This window comes from Bison bison, unplaced genomic scaffold, assembly GCF_000754665.1.
Source record: "Bison bison bison isolate TAMUID 2011002044 unplaced genomic scaffold, Bison_UMD1.0 scf7180017864498, whole genome shotgun sequence".
NCBI classification, from domain to species: Eukaryota; Metazoa; Chordata; class Mammalia; order Artiodactyla; family Bovidae; genus Bison; species Bison bison.
Window position 1 is genome coordinate 5,582,876 of NW_011495057.1, and position 13,211 is coordinate 5,596,086.

General features: G+C 37.4%; 1 protein-coding gene across 1 annotated transcript in view; it reads left to right on the forward strand.

The window, feature by feature from the left end:
• TAF4B (TAF4b RNA polymerase II, TATA box binding protein (TBP)-associated factor, 105kDa) overlaps positions 1–13,211 on the forward strand; it is a 110,675-nt gene that overhangs the window by 33,465 nt on the left and 63,999 nt on the right. Inside the window, exons 7-9 of the mRNA XM_010828943.1 lie at positions 738–1,358; positions 8,476–8,611; positions 9,291–9,393. Of these exons, the coding sequence (XP_010827245.1) occupies positions 738–1,358; positions 8,476–8,611; positions 9,291–9,393 (860 nt within the window). The remainder of the gene's footprint in view (positions 1–737; positions 1,359–8,475; positions 8,612–9,290; positions 9,394–13,211) is intronic.

Genomic DNA, 13,211 nt, shown 5'->3' on the forward strand with positions numbered 1-13,211 from the left:
AGGAGCCATAGTTCTCATTTGCTTCTTAAGTAAAGGTGGTCTGACTGAATTTAAGTACCAAAACATGGAAATCTTCCATAAGAGCTCAAGAATTCACCAAAAGATAGTCTACTTGCCTTCTCCTTTTTTATCTTTTTTTCTAACTTAAAAACAAAAGCAAATAAAAATCCCAGGGATGAAAAGGGAGAACCTTCTACTTTTTAGTTTAAGCTGTTTTTATTTTTTTCAGCAAGATACAAAGAGACCCAAACTTTAAATCCAGTCAGAAAATACTCTAGCTCAATTAAGAAAATTGTCCTTGTTTCTGTTATTTTATTTTCATGTAAAGACTGTTTCTGTTCAAAGTCTGAAAGTTATTTAACAAAAACGTTTTTTTAAGATTCTGCTGTCCTGTAAACAAACTTGTAGATACTGAAGTTATGAGTGATCTATTAATGGGGTTTAGATAAATACAAATAAGTAAGATAAAGTGTTTTAATATTTGATACCAAATTGATACTATGGTCTATAAGCTTAATACTGAGACATAATACTTATGAATTGAAAAATGAAGCACTTTGGAGCTTTATTTATATCCTGGATATTGACAGAAGGTAAATGATTGATATTAGATTTCCTCAGCTGAAACATTGATATACTTTTTATGTTGTCAAGATATGACACGCAAAGTAGTTCTATTTTACTAGAGCTCACTTACTCAGTTATCAGTGCTGGTTTTTTTCCTTTCTTGTTTCTAGAAAAGTGTGATTGCCTTACGACAATTGATGCCCAATGCCCAGAGCTTTATTCAGCAGTGTGTTCAGCAGACTTCTAGCGAGGTGGTCACTACTACCTGTCCCACGACATCAACGCCTTCTCCCGTGGTAACAACGGCAGCTTCTTCCATCCAGGCTGAGAAGCCTGCTGTTGTTGGTTCAGAAGCAGGGGTGCCTGGAGTTGTGTCCGTACAAACTCTGAAACCACTTGCTGGTCCAGAGGGAGCAAAAACTGGAGTCGTGACTCTTCACTCTGTGGGTCCGGCTGCTGTGCCTGGAGGGACAACAGCTGGAACTGTCGTGCTGCAGACTCCAAAACCTCTGGTGACATCCCTGCAGAACACGGTGACAGCAGTCTCTCTGCAGCCTGAAAAGCCGGTTGTCTCCGGGACAGCAGTGACGCTGGCGCTCCCCTCGGTACCTTTTGGAAAAACCTCAGCAGCAGCTGTTTGCATTCCGTCCGTGAAACCCATTCTTACTTCCTCTGGGACCACGTCCAACAAGCCCGTCCTTGGCCCTCCACTCCAAATTAAACTCGCGCAGCCGGGCCCCGTGCTTGCGCAGCCAGCCGGTATCCCACAGGCAGTTAAAGTCAAACAACTAGTGAGTATCTTTTCATTTCTTCCTCAGTTTCTTCTTTAGAAAAAGTCCGACATTCAGAAAACTGGCAAGACTAGTAAAATCAACCCCTGTGTACCCTTGACCATTGTTGATCAGTTGGTAACGTTGGAACATGTTGGCTTTGTCTCTTTCCCCTCTATTCACAGGTGCAAATACACACATAGTTTTTTTCCTGAACCATTTAAGAGTTGTTTGCAGAAATTGTGACTTTGCACCATTAAATACCATGTATCTCTTAAGGAAAAGGGTTTCTTTTTCTTTGCAGTAACTGCAACGTACTACCACGCATGGGAAGTTATTACAGGCACAATATTTCCTTTGTTGTCCCAACAAGTTCCTGGCTAGTTTGCTTCCTGAAGTTGTTTCTAGTAAAGAATTGCGTATTACCCTTATTTGTCATTTTTTTTTTTTCAGACTCCCTTAATTTAGAACGGTTCTTAGCATTTTGTGGTTGTTCATTGTGTTGTAATAATTTTAAGTGCTAGTTGTTTTTCAGAATATCCTTTTGTGTAATCTTTTCCTCAAGATTAGATTCAGATTAGATATTTTTGGTAGGCTTGTTATTAATACATAGGTGATGTTATGGTAACATTTCTTTTAAAAATTGCTAAGGAGAGAAGGTGACAATGAGGGGAGTAGATGAGTAAGAAGTGATGTTTTCTCTGGAACTCTGTAAGTTCGGAAGTTCTTGGGTAAAAGAACTTGGGTGAAATCTGAGCTGTTTATCTATTCGTGTTTAGATAAACCTTACTCAAGACCAGTTTTATCAGAAGACTGAAAGTACTGTTAAGCTGTGGGAGACAGTACATGGTGAATTAATTGAAAATTATGTTTTTTAAAACAAGTTCTCACCTACCTTGTCCTGTAACAGAACTGTTTTTTGTTTTGTTTTTTTTTTGATCGCACCTGTTCTTTATAAACCTCCATGTTAACGGCTATGTTTTGAGTCTCTTTGTTTTAGTGTTCTCTGCTTTTTTGGAGTAGTAAAATCTAAGTAAACTTCTCAGCCTTGTTTATGTGATCAGGACAAAACATTAGTATCTGTGGGTGATGGTCTTTGAGGCAGAGGGCAAACTTTGGGTGTAGAATGAAGGTGTAGAATGAAAGAGGAAAGATCAGTTTGGACAGTAGTCAGACTCTTTTTTTTTTTTTCATCCCTTCCTACTCTGGCTCTGATTTTCAAGTGGAAAAATGTACCTGCCTCATTATGTTTCTCTTGGGTGTTTGAATTTAATATAAGAGATAAAATCTTCTTTAGAAGCAGTGATTCTTAAACATCTATCTGAACAGCCAGGTTTGGGAGGTGCTGGAACCGTAAATGCCCCAGTGGAAGGTTGCTTTTGGTAACACTGAAGAGAATGGAGACCCTAAATGCCCCAGTGGAAGGTCACTTTTGGTAACACTGGAGAGAATGGAGATCTCTCTCTGTGTCATAGCTGATTCTTGAATTAGTGCTCATCTTTATTGAAAATCTGTAGCATATCCACCCCTAAGTGATATAACACTCCATAGCTACATAGAGTTTTAAAAACATATCTTGTATGCAATATGGATTTTGAAATAATTTTGATGAAGGTAAGACAGGGAGAAAACTAAGAATCCCAGAATTTTAAGGGAACAATCTGCTGGCACTCAACAAGCAATAGATCTCAAAGTAGAATCCATTGTCTTTCCTATTAGATTATGGTGCTCATGGCAAGAATTTATAGGTTTCTAGAATGTCTTGAAACAGAAAACTGTCAGATAATAATATCTTGTGGCCTGCAAGGTGACTCAGTGGTAAAGAATCCACCTGCCATGCTGGAGGCACAGGTTTGATCCCCGGGTCAGGAAGATCTCCTCCTGGAGAAGGAAATGACAGCTCACTCCTGTATTCTTGCCTAGGAAATCCCATGGACAGAGGAGCCTGGCAGGCTACAGTCCATAGGGTAACAAAGAGTTGGACATGACTTAGCAACTAAGCAACAATAATATCTTGACAGCATTTACACTCTATAAGCTTGACTTGTTATACATTAGAAACTATTTCAATCAAGAAAAATGTAACAAAATCCATTGGTAAATTTTAGGGATTTTTAAACTTCTACTTTCATTCTTAAAAGAATGGCAGTGATTTAGTTTTCTTATGAATTCTGCTTTCTTGTTTGGCCTTTGTTTCAATTTTAGTCAACAGATTTAATGTCAGTATTCCTACCTTCCTGTTTAAAACAGCAAAAACCAGAGCAGCTAGACTCTGAAGATGCATTGTAATCTGTTTTACAGCAGATTTTTACCTGGGGCACAAAACAGCATAAGCTGTTCTATATGGTAATGCCACAGAGAGGATTGAACTTGAATGCTCTTTCAAATCAACTAATTTAGAAAATTAGTATTACTTAGGTTTGAAATAGTATTACTCAGGTAGTTTAAGAATATCATCAGTGAATTCCTTACAAACCATAGTCCAGTTTAATCCTGGGTTGAAGTGAGGAGGAAAACACTCAAGGTGCTAGAAACAAGACGGTAATCAATGTAGCTTATAAGAAACATGGTGAATAATTATTTACAATGTGAGAATGCCACGCTGGATCAAATCTGTGGTCCTAAAACTCAGGATGCAGTCTCCAGTAATGGTCTGAACAATGCATATGTGACTGTTGTTCAGTGTCAGGTGTAAAAGTTTGTGTGGTTTGTTTCCTTTAATAATCATGAATTTAAAAATTCCCATTAGTACTTTATCCTTTTCTAGCTTGTACAGATTTTTCTGAAGAATTCTATAGGTTTTCTTCCTCCTTGATAAGATGTTTTAAATGTCACACTTTTAAGTTGTAAGAAGCTTCCTAACCTACCATTGCAGGGTTTAGTTTTATCATAGATATTTCCCTTATTTCAGATGTATATTTCCCCAGGTGACTGTATTACTTGCATTTCTTTCTTACAGAATTGTAGACATTTGATAAGTGGCCAAGTACATTCAACAAATCATTGTCCAACTACTATTGTTTTGTGGGTATAAGAGAAAAACAACTAATTAGTACATTATTAAGGTGGTAATTCGGAGAAGGCAATGGCATGCCACTCCAGTACTCTTGCCTGGAGAATCTCATGGACGGAGGAGCCTGGTAGGCTGCAGTCCATGGGGTCGCTAAGAGTCGGACACGACTGAGCGACTTCAGTTTCACGCATTGGAGAAGGAAATGGCAACCCACTCCAGTGTTCTTGCCTGGAGAATCCCAGGGACAGGGGAGCCTGGTGGGCTGCTGTTTATGGGGTCACACAGGGTCGGACATGACTGAAGCGACTTAGCAGCAGCAGCAGCAGCAATGTGGTAATTTTCAGTTTTATTATACTGAAGTGAAACTGATCTAAAATAAATTAATCTAGAATATTAGGAAAGATTTGTTGTTGTTGAATAGTATTTTTGTCTTATAGTAACTAATTATTTTGAAGGAGAACCATAATGTGTAGGAAACAGAACAAGGATTATTGTTTTATTGAGTCAAGTAGTTCATTCTCAGTTTCTTATTGGACTGACCTAGATCTAGACTTGAGTTATCAGTTTGTGGGTTTTTTTTTTCTCCCCTTTTTTGCATGTTGTTAAAAGAGTGAGACAGAGAAGGCAATGGCACCCCACTCCAGTACTCTTGCCTGGCAAATCCCATGGAGGGAGAAGCCTGGTAGGCTGCAGTCCATGGGGTCAAGAAGAGTCGGACACAACTGAGCGACTTCACTTTCACTTTTCACTTTCATGCATTGGAGAAGGAAATGGCAACCCACTCCAGTGTTCTTGCCTGGAGAATCCCAGGGACGGGGGAGCCTGGTGGGCTGCCGTCTATGGGGTCGCACAGAGTTGGATATGACTGAAGTGACTTAGCAGCAGCAAAAGAGTGAGAGGAGAGGTAGAATTCAGTTGTTGATTGTAATCCCACTAAGATAGGAATAATGAAAGTTTGGGTGAAGAGACTGAGTCCAAGTAAGGCCTACTGCCATCTATTTGCCATATATAATTAGGAATTGCATAGAAAAATCTTCATGGGCTATAATTTAGTCAGAGTTTACATAACAATAGTCTTAACATAGGTTGATTAATGCCAGCTCATTTAAATTTACTTGAAGAATATATATTTTTTTAGGTTTTATTTTGATACGGGGACATCAGAATTCACAGAAAATAAACTATTGAAACTATATTTATAGGGTATATGTTGTCTTATTTTTTCTTTATTCAAGAAAATGTTTTATTATGAAAATTTCCAAACATAGCAAAGTTGAGGTTTATTGTGAACACTGTATACCAACCACCTAGATTCTACTGTTTACAGTTGCTCTACTTGATTTATCCATTCATCAATTATCTTAATTTTTGATACATTTCAAAGGTGTCTTCCTAAAATATTTTAATATTAATGTGCATATCATTAACTGCCAATCAATATTTCTTTACTCTTTTCTTGTTTTTAGCTAAAATGTATATACTGTGATATGCACAAATTTAAATCTATCATTGGATAAATTCTGACACTGCTTAAGAGAAAGTGAAAGTGTTAGTCTAATGGCTTAGTTCATGTCCGACTCTTTGAGAGTCCATGAATTGTAGCCCTCCAGGCTCCTCTGTCCATGGAATTCTCCAGACAAGAATACTGGGGTTGGTTGCCATTCCCTTCTCCAGGGGATCTGCCTAACCCAGGGATCATACCCACGTCTCCCACATTGCGGGCAGATTCTTGACCCTAGGAGCCACAAGGGAAGACCCTTGACGATGCTTACCTCTGTAACTCAAATCTGCTTTTCAGGATACAGAGTGTTACCATCACCTTGAAGATTCCTTCTCTCCCTTCCCAGTCTTTCTCTACCTGCATACCCCCAGAACCACTGACTCTTCTAATAATAGCTCTTTGTTTGGCTTGCCAAGTAGGAGCAGATCTATCATCCTTGGACCAATTTCCATCTCTCTTAATATCAGTCTCTGTTATATGCCTTATATTAGAGTCTAAAACTGTACTTTCTTTGAAAGAACACTGTTTAATTGTTTTATATTTTCTCACTCATATTTTATTTTGTTCAGCAAGTGTGCAGGAATATGCTGCGCATATGCTCCCAGGTGTTACAGTCATTAGTACAAGGAACGATGGGGATCCAGGATTGTTAAATCAGTCAGCGCATTTGCCTCCTGCCATATACATGAACTTGCACTGGATTGGGCCTAGATTGGGCCATGCACAGCCCTGGTCTTGGAGCCCATGTGAAGGCTCACCTCCCCACTTATTCTGTGCCACGGTCACATGCTGATGCTGGGTTCCTTTGGCTTTCCTACCCCATGCCTCCTGGCTGGTCCCCTAGAGGCCTGGAACCTCCATTTACCTTAGGGGCCAGCCTCTATGCTGTAATTATCATTATATATATATATAGAGAGAGAGAGAGAGAGAAAGTATCAAAAGTAGTTTGAAGACTAACTCAAATTTCTAATAACATTTTATTACTACCTTTCTTTGTCTGCAATGCAAGAGACCCGGGTTCGATCTCTGGGTTGGGACAATCCCCTGGAGAAGGAAATGGCAGCCCACTCCAGTATTCTTGCCTGGAAAATCCCATGGACGGCAGAGCCTGGTAGGCTACTGACAGTGGGGTTGCAAAGAGTCAGACACGACTGAGCAACTTCACTTCACTTTCATAATCAAAACATGAAAAGAATACCAAATAAAAGATAGTAGGGAAGGGAATAAACAATAGGGAGATAAGTCAGAGTTGTTAGGAGTATTTGTTTTGAGTTTTCATCTGAATGCATGAGACTCTGAATGTATATTACTTTGTAGAATTTAAATCTGATTCCTAGAACTTGAGGATATAGAAGTATGATCTCAACTGAAATACATCTTTATTTTCAAGGGTTTTTCTTTCTTTCAAGAGTCAGTTCTCATAGAATCATGGCAATTGAATTATTCCAACTTGTATTTCTCCTCTAGGGGCATTAGTTCCTATATGATTATTTACTGGGACATTTTGGATTTCTTGTAAGTTACTCTTGTTTAGTAATATGCACTAGATTTAATTTTATTTGTAAAAGAATGTAGAATAAATTATGGGCTTCTCTGGTGACTCAGACGGTAAAGAATCCGCCTTCTATGCAGGAGACCTGGGTTCAATCCCCATGTTGGGAAGATCCCCTGGAGGAGGGCGTGGCAACCCACTCCAGTATTCTTGCCTGGAGAATCCCCACAGATAGAAGAGCCTGATGGGCTGCAGTCCATGGGGTTGCAAGAGTCGGACACAACTGAGCAGTTAAGCCCAGCGTATAGAATAAAGTAAATACCTCCAGAATTGTTATGAAACTAGATCATTTATATTAGCCATATATGAGTTTGAGGACTTAAAAATAGTTCACTATCAATAGCTGGCTCAAATATATAGTGACTGTGTTTTTCTTTGAAGTGAAAGAACTGTGTTTTTTCCTTCTTTGAAGCTAAAAATAAGGCTCTGTTATTATTTTAATTTCTCTTCTTTTATCCCCAACCCTCACCCTGTGGATTTCTTGATTATCTTGGAGAATGCCTTTAGCATTGCTGTCTTTCAGATACTTTTAAAAAACAACTGATTGAAAGTCATTATCTTTTAGAGGTATATTTTGAAATATTTATGGGTTAAAAGATATACCTGAGATTTGCTTTAAAATAATTGAGAGTGGGAGAAGTGGGTAGGGATAGAGATGAAATAAAATTGGTCAAGAATTAATCATTGCTGAAGCTATAATAATGGTAACAATGGTATAGGTGTTTTCATTTTTGTTGTTGTTGTTGTTCCCTCTGCTTTTGTATATCTTTGAAATTTTCCATGGTAAGTTAAAAGGATGAAAATAAGATCTATTTGGAGATTTAAATTGAGCTGTGTATAAGTTTGAATTCCACTCTGAAAATTACAGTGTGAGATGGTCATGGTTTTCAGTTTTGAGCTAAATAAATTTACCGCATACAAATTTAAACTTTAGGCTTTCTTCTGATGCTAAGGTAAAGGTATGTATGGTTAAGTGAGGACAGTCATTTGTTCTCTTGTTACAGTTGAAAGTTTGTTCTTTTCTAAAGCAGGTCTAGTTGGAGGACTGTATTCATAGTTCTCATTGTTTCAGGTAGTCCAGCAGCCTTCAGGAGGCCTTGCAAAACAAGTGACCACTCTTACCCATTCCCCAGCACTGACCATCCAGAAACCTGGACAGAAGAAGGTGACAGTGAGCACTGCAATACCTACCAGTCAGTTTTCTCAAGGTAGATAATAACTAATCTCTGCCTCGTCATGTTGGGTTTGGAACATGACAGGTTTCTTTGCCTTTTTTTTTTCACCATTATATTCAGAGAAGGGAGATTTCTTTTAAGTTGAGACCTATGGAAAATAGCTTTATTGTATTCTTTGTACATAGCCACTTTTTAGGGATGTATGTTGTTTTAGATTAAATCAACACCATTCATGGTATTTTGTAACTAGATAAAACAATCTACTAGTAAATACAGTACTTTTTTTAACTTATAAATTTTGCTATTGCCTTATTTCTTTTATTAAAATGTACGTTTTTCTCTACATTTGGAAGTCAGTCTTACAAATTATAAGTCTTTATGTATTTTTAAAATCTACCAATACAAAAGATATAGTATTAACATGTTTCTTTTCTTCATAGTAACAGCTTTTCTTCATAGTATTTTTGTAATGCTGGTAATTCTCTACACAATTTGGGGAACATATAAAAAGAAATGGAGAGGTCTTGATTTTGTGATTTCTTTTGCAGGGAATAAATTAATTGTAATGTTTGAATTTAAATCTAGAAAGCTTTGAAATTTTCTTTGATTATTCTATATGCACTGAAAATAGCTATTGTCCTGAATTTTTTCCTAATGTGGTATGATTGCTTTTTTTTCATTTTACTTTTTCTTTCTTCTTTTGTTTTTATAGCTTCCATTCTAAAGCAAGTTACCCTTCCAGGAAATAAAATTCTGTCACTTCAATCATCTGTTCAGAAAAACAAAATAAAAGAGAATGGAACAATATCCTTCAGGTAAAGAAATTAAATGATCAAAATTTTGCCTGATTTAAGAAATTAATATTCTTTTTAAAAACATAAAAGAGATGACAAAATAATACTTATGTAAAATAAATTTAATGATGCCTTTTGAAAAAGCTAACAGTGCTTTTGAATATAATTTGTAAGTAGTGAAGTGCATAGATCTTAAGTGTAGAGCTCAAGGAATTCTGACAAACGTATACCTGTGTAATCTTAATTCAGACCAAGATGCTAAACATATCAATCATCTTTATGCTCCTTTCAAATCAGTTACTTCCAACTCTTGCCTCTGGCAGCCACTATTCTTATGTCCATCACCAAAGATCATTTTTGTCCATTCTTGAACCTTACATAAATGGAAAATTACATTATCTACTCTTTTGCATTTGATTTTTTCACTCAACATGTGTTTGAGATTCATCTACATCATTTTGATTATTAGAAGATTGCTCTTTTGTTCTGGTGAACAGTACTCATTACCTGAATGTAAATTTGGTTATTTGTTTTCCTGTTGATGGACATTGAGTTGTTCCCAGTTTTTAAATGATTCTATAAAGTTGCTGTAAACATTTCCATACAGATTTTTATATGAACATAGGTTTCATTTCTCTGTAGTTAACATCTAAGAGTAGTATTGTGGGGTCACTAGGTAAGTATGTGTTTTACTATTTAAGAAACTATCAAATTGTTTATCAGAGGGACTGTACCATTTTTCATTTCCACCAGCAATGAGGAGAGTTCCACTCCAATTTTAGTACTTGTTATTGCCAATTCTTTTGACTTTTACCATTCTAAGTATACAGTGGTTATTGTCACTGTCATTTTAATTTATATTTTCCTAAAGACTTAAGATGTTGAACATCTGTTCTTGTGCTTATTTGCTATCCTTAACACTACCTTCTTTGGTGAAGTGATCTTTTGCCCATTTTTCTTTGGAGTTGTTTGTTTTTCTGTGATTGTGTTTTTAGAGTTCTTTATATATATTCAAGATCCAAGTCATTCTCTTACCAGTATCCTTCACAGAGCAAAAGTTTTAATTTTCCTGAAGCCCAGTTCATTAATTTTTTCTCTTGCAGATTATGCTTCTCATGTTTTATATAAGAAATGCTTGTATAACCAAAGGTTATAGAAATTTTCTCCTGTTCTTTGTTCTCAAAGTTTTACAGTTTTATGTTTGTCCTTCTTGGATCGATACTTTAAAAATTCACCAGTTGCTTACTTAAAAATATGTGTGTGGATATTCTGTTTTCTTCTTTATATGCTCCCATTTTTAGTTGCATTATTTGTCACAGTATGTAAGTATCTGTACATTAATCCCCCTTCCTCATCCCCACCAATACTTTAGTTGTAGTTCTACTTTTATATTAAAATGCTCACCTTCAGTCTGTTCTCTGGAGTTTTCTCAGTCATCTCTTGTTTGGATGAAATTAGTTGAATGTGGTCCATGCTTTGATCTACCAGGATACCTCTTTAGTATTTTTTGACTTGGGATGTACTTAGTCTTCCTGCCAGTGGTATATTTCATCCTTTATTCTGCGACTAGTTCTCTGGTCTCTCTCCTGCAATTTTTATTCAGTCTGCTTTTGTCCATAACCTTTTGAGATAGGGTGAGTGAGTTGAGGAATCAGTCGCCACTGGACAAGAAAGTGTGCACTGGAAATTGTTGTTTTGCTTTTTCATTTATTCTTGTTTTGAAGTTTGGATATTCTTTGTCTTCACGTTGTGCTGAGGCTGTGGTGTTTGTTGTTCTGTATTGCTTGGGGGAAGTAAATGCTGAAAGATGGTGACCTAGACAGACGTCATTATCTTCCAATGCAGTGAGTTTTGACAAAAGACTAAATTCATGTACCAAGTACCTCAGTCAAGATACATAGAATATTTTCAACACCCTGAAAGCCTCCTTTGTGATACTTCCCAGACAGTCCCCTTATTATACCTTAGGCAACCACTGACTGGCTTCTTATCATTGTTGATTTTTCTTTCCTAGGGTTTTAAATAAGTAGAATAGTATAATGTGTATTCTTCGCTTGGTTTCCTTTGCTCAGCATAATGTGTCTGATACACACCCAGTGTTGTTGCGTGCATTAGTCATTTGTTGCCTTTCATTGCTGAGTAGCATTCCACTGTATGGTGCACTGTGGTTGTTTGCACTGAATTGTTTATCTCTTTAGCCATTTGTGGGTATTCAAGTTGTTTCGTGTTTTTGGCTATTGTGAGTAAAGCTGTTAGAAACATCTGTATCCAAGTCTTTGTATGGACATAAGTTTTCCCTTGTGTAAATATATGAGCAGAGTTGCTGAATCATTTAGTAGGTTTATGTTTAACTTTATAAGAAGCTGCCAATTTGTTTTCCTATGTGGTTGTACCATCTACAGTCCTACCACAAAGTATGAGAATTTATTCCAGTTGTTCTGCATCCTTGCTCAGTGGATGGGTAAATCAGGTTAAACCTGACAGCCAGCTGAGTTTGCTTTACTCCAGAAAAGATCTGTAACTGTGTCTCATAGGAACCAGGGAGGATTTGGCACTACATTAGCAAAAACAAGACCAAGAGCTGACTGTGGCTCAGACCATGAACTCCTTATTGCCAAATTCAGACTTAAATGGAAGAAAGTAGGGAAAACCACTAGACCATTCAGGTATGACCTAAATCAAATTCCTTATGATTATACAGTAGAAGTGAGAAATAGATTTAAGGGACTAGATAGAGTGCCTGATGAACTATGGACAGAGGTTTGTGACATCGTACAGGAGATAGGGATCAAGACCATCCCCATGGGAAAGAAATGCAAAAAAGCAAAATGGCTGTCTGGGGAGGCCTTACAAATAGCTGTGAAAAGAAGAAAAGTGAAAAGCAAAGGAGAAAAGGAAAGATAAAAGCATCTGAATGCAGAGTTCCAAAGAATAGCATGGAGAGATAAGAAAGCCTTCTTCAGCGATCAATGCAAAGAAATAGAGGAAAAAACAGAATGGGAAAGACTAGAGATCTCTTCAAGAAAATTAGAGATACCAAGGGAACATTTCATGCAAAGATGGGCTCGATAAAGGACAGAAATGGTATGGACCTAACAGAAGCAGAAGATATTAAGAAGAGATGGCAAGAATACACAGAAGAACTGTACAAAAAAGATCTTCACGACCCAGATAATCATGATGGTGTGATCACTGACCTAGAGCCAGACATCCTAGAATGTGAAGTCAAGTGGGCCTTAGAAAGCATCACTATGAACAAAGCTAGTGGAGGTGATGGAGTTCCAGTTGAGCTATTTCAAATCCTGAAAGATGATGCGGGGAAAGTGCTGCACTCAATATGCCAGCAAATTTGGAAAACTCAGCAGTGGCCACAGGACTGGAAAAGGTCAGTTTTCATTCCAATCCCAAAGAAAGGCAATGCCAAAGAATGCTCAAACTACCGCACAATTGCACTCATCTCACATGCTAGTAAAGTAATGCTCAAAATTCTCCAAGCCAGGCTTCAGCAATACGTGAACCGTGAACTTCCTGATGTTCAAGAAGCTGGTTTTAGAAAAGGCAGGGGAACCAGAGATCAAATTGCCAACATCTGCTGGATCATGGAAAAAGCAAGAGAGTTCCAGAAAAACATCTATTTCTGCTTTCTTGACTATGCCAAAGCCTTTGACTGTGTGGATCACAATAAACTGTGGAAAATTCTGAAAGAGGTGGAAATACCAGACCACCTGACCTGCCTCTTGAGAAATCTGTATGCATGTCAGGAAGCAACAGTTAGAACTGGACATGGAACAACAGACTGGTTGCAAATAGGAAAAGGAGTATGTCAAGGCTGTATATTG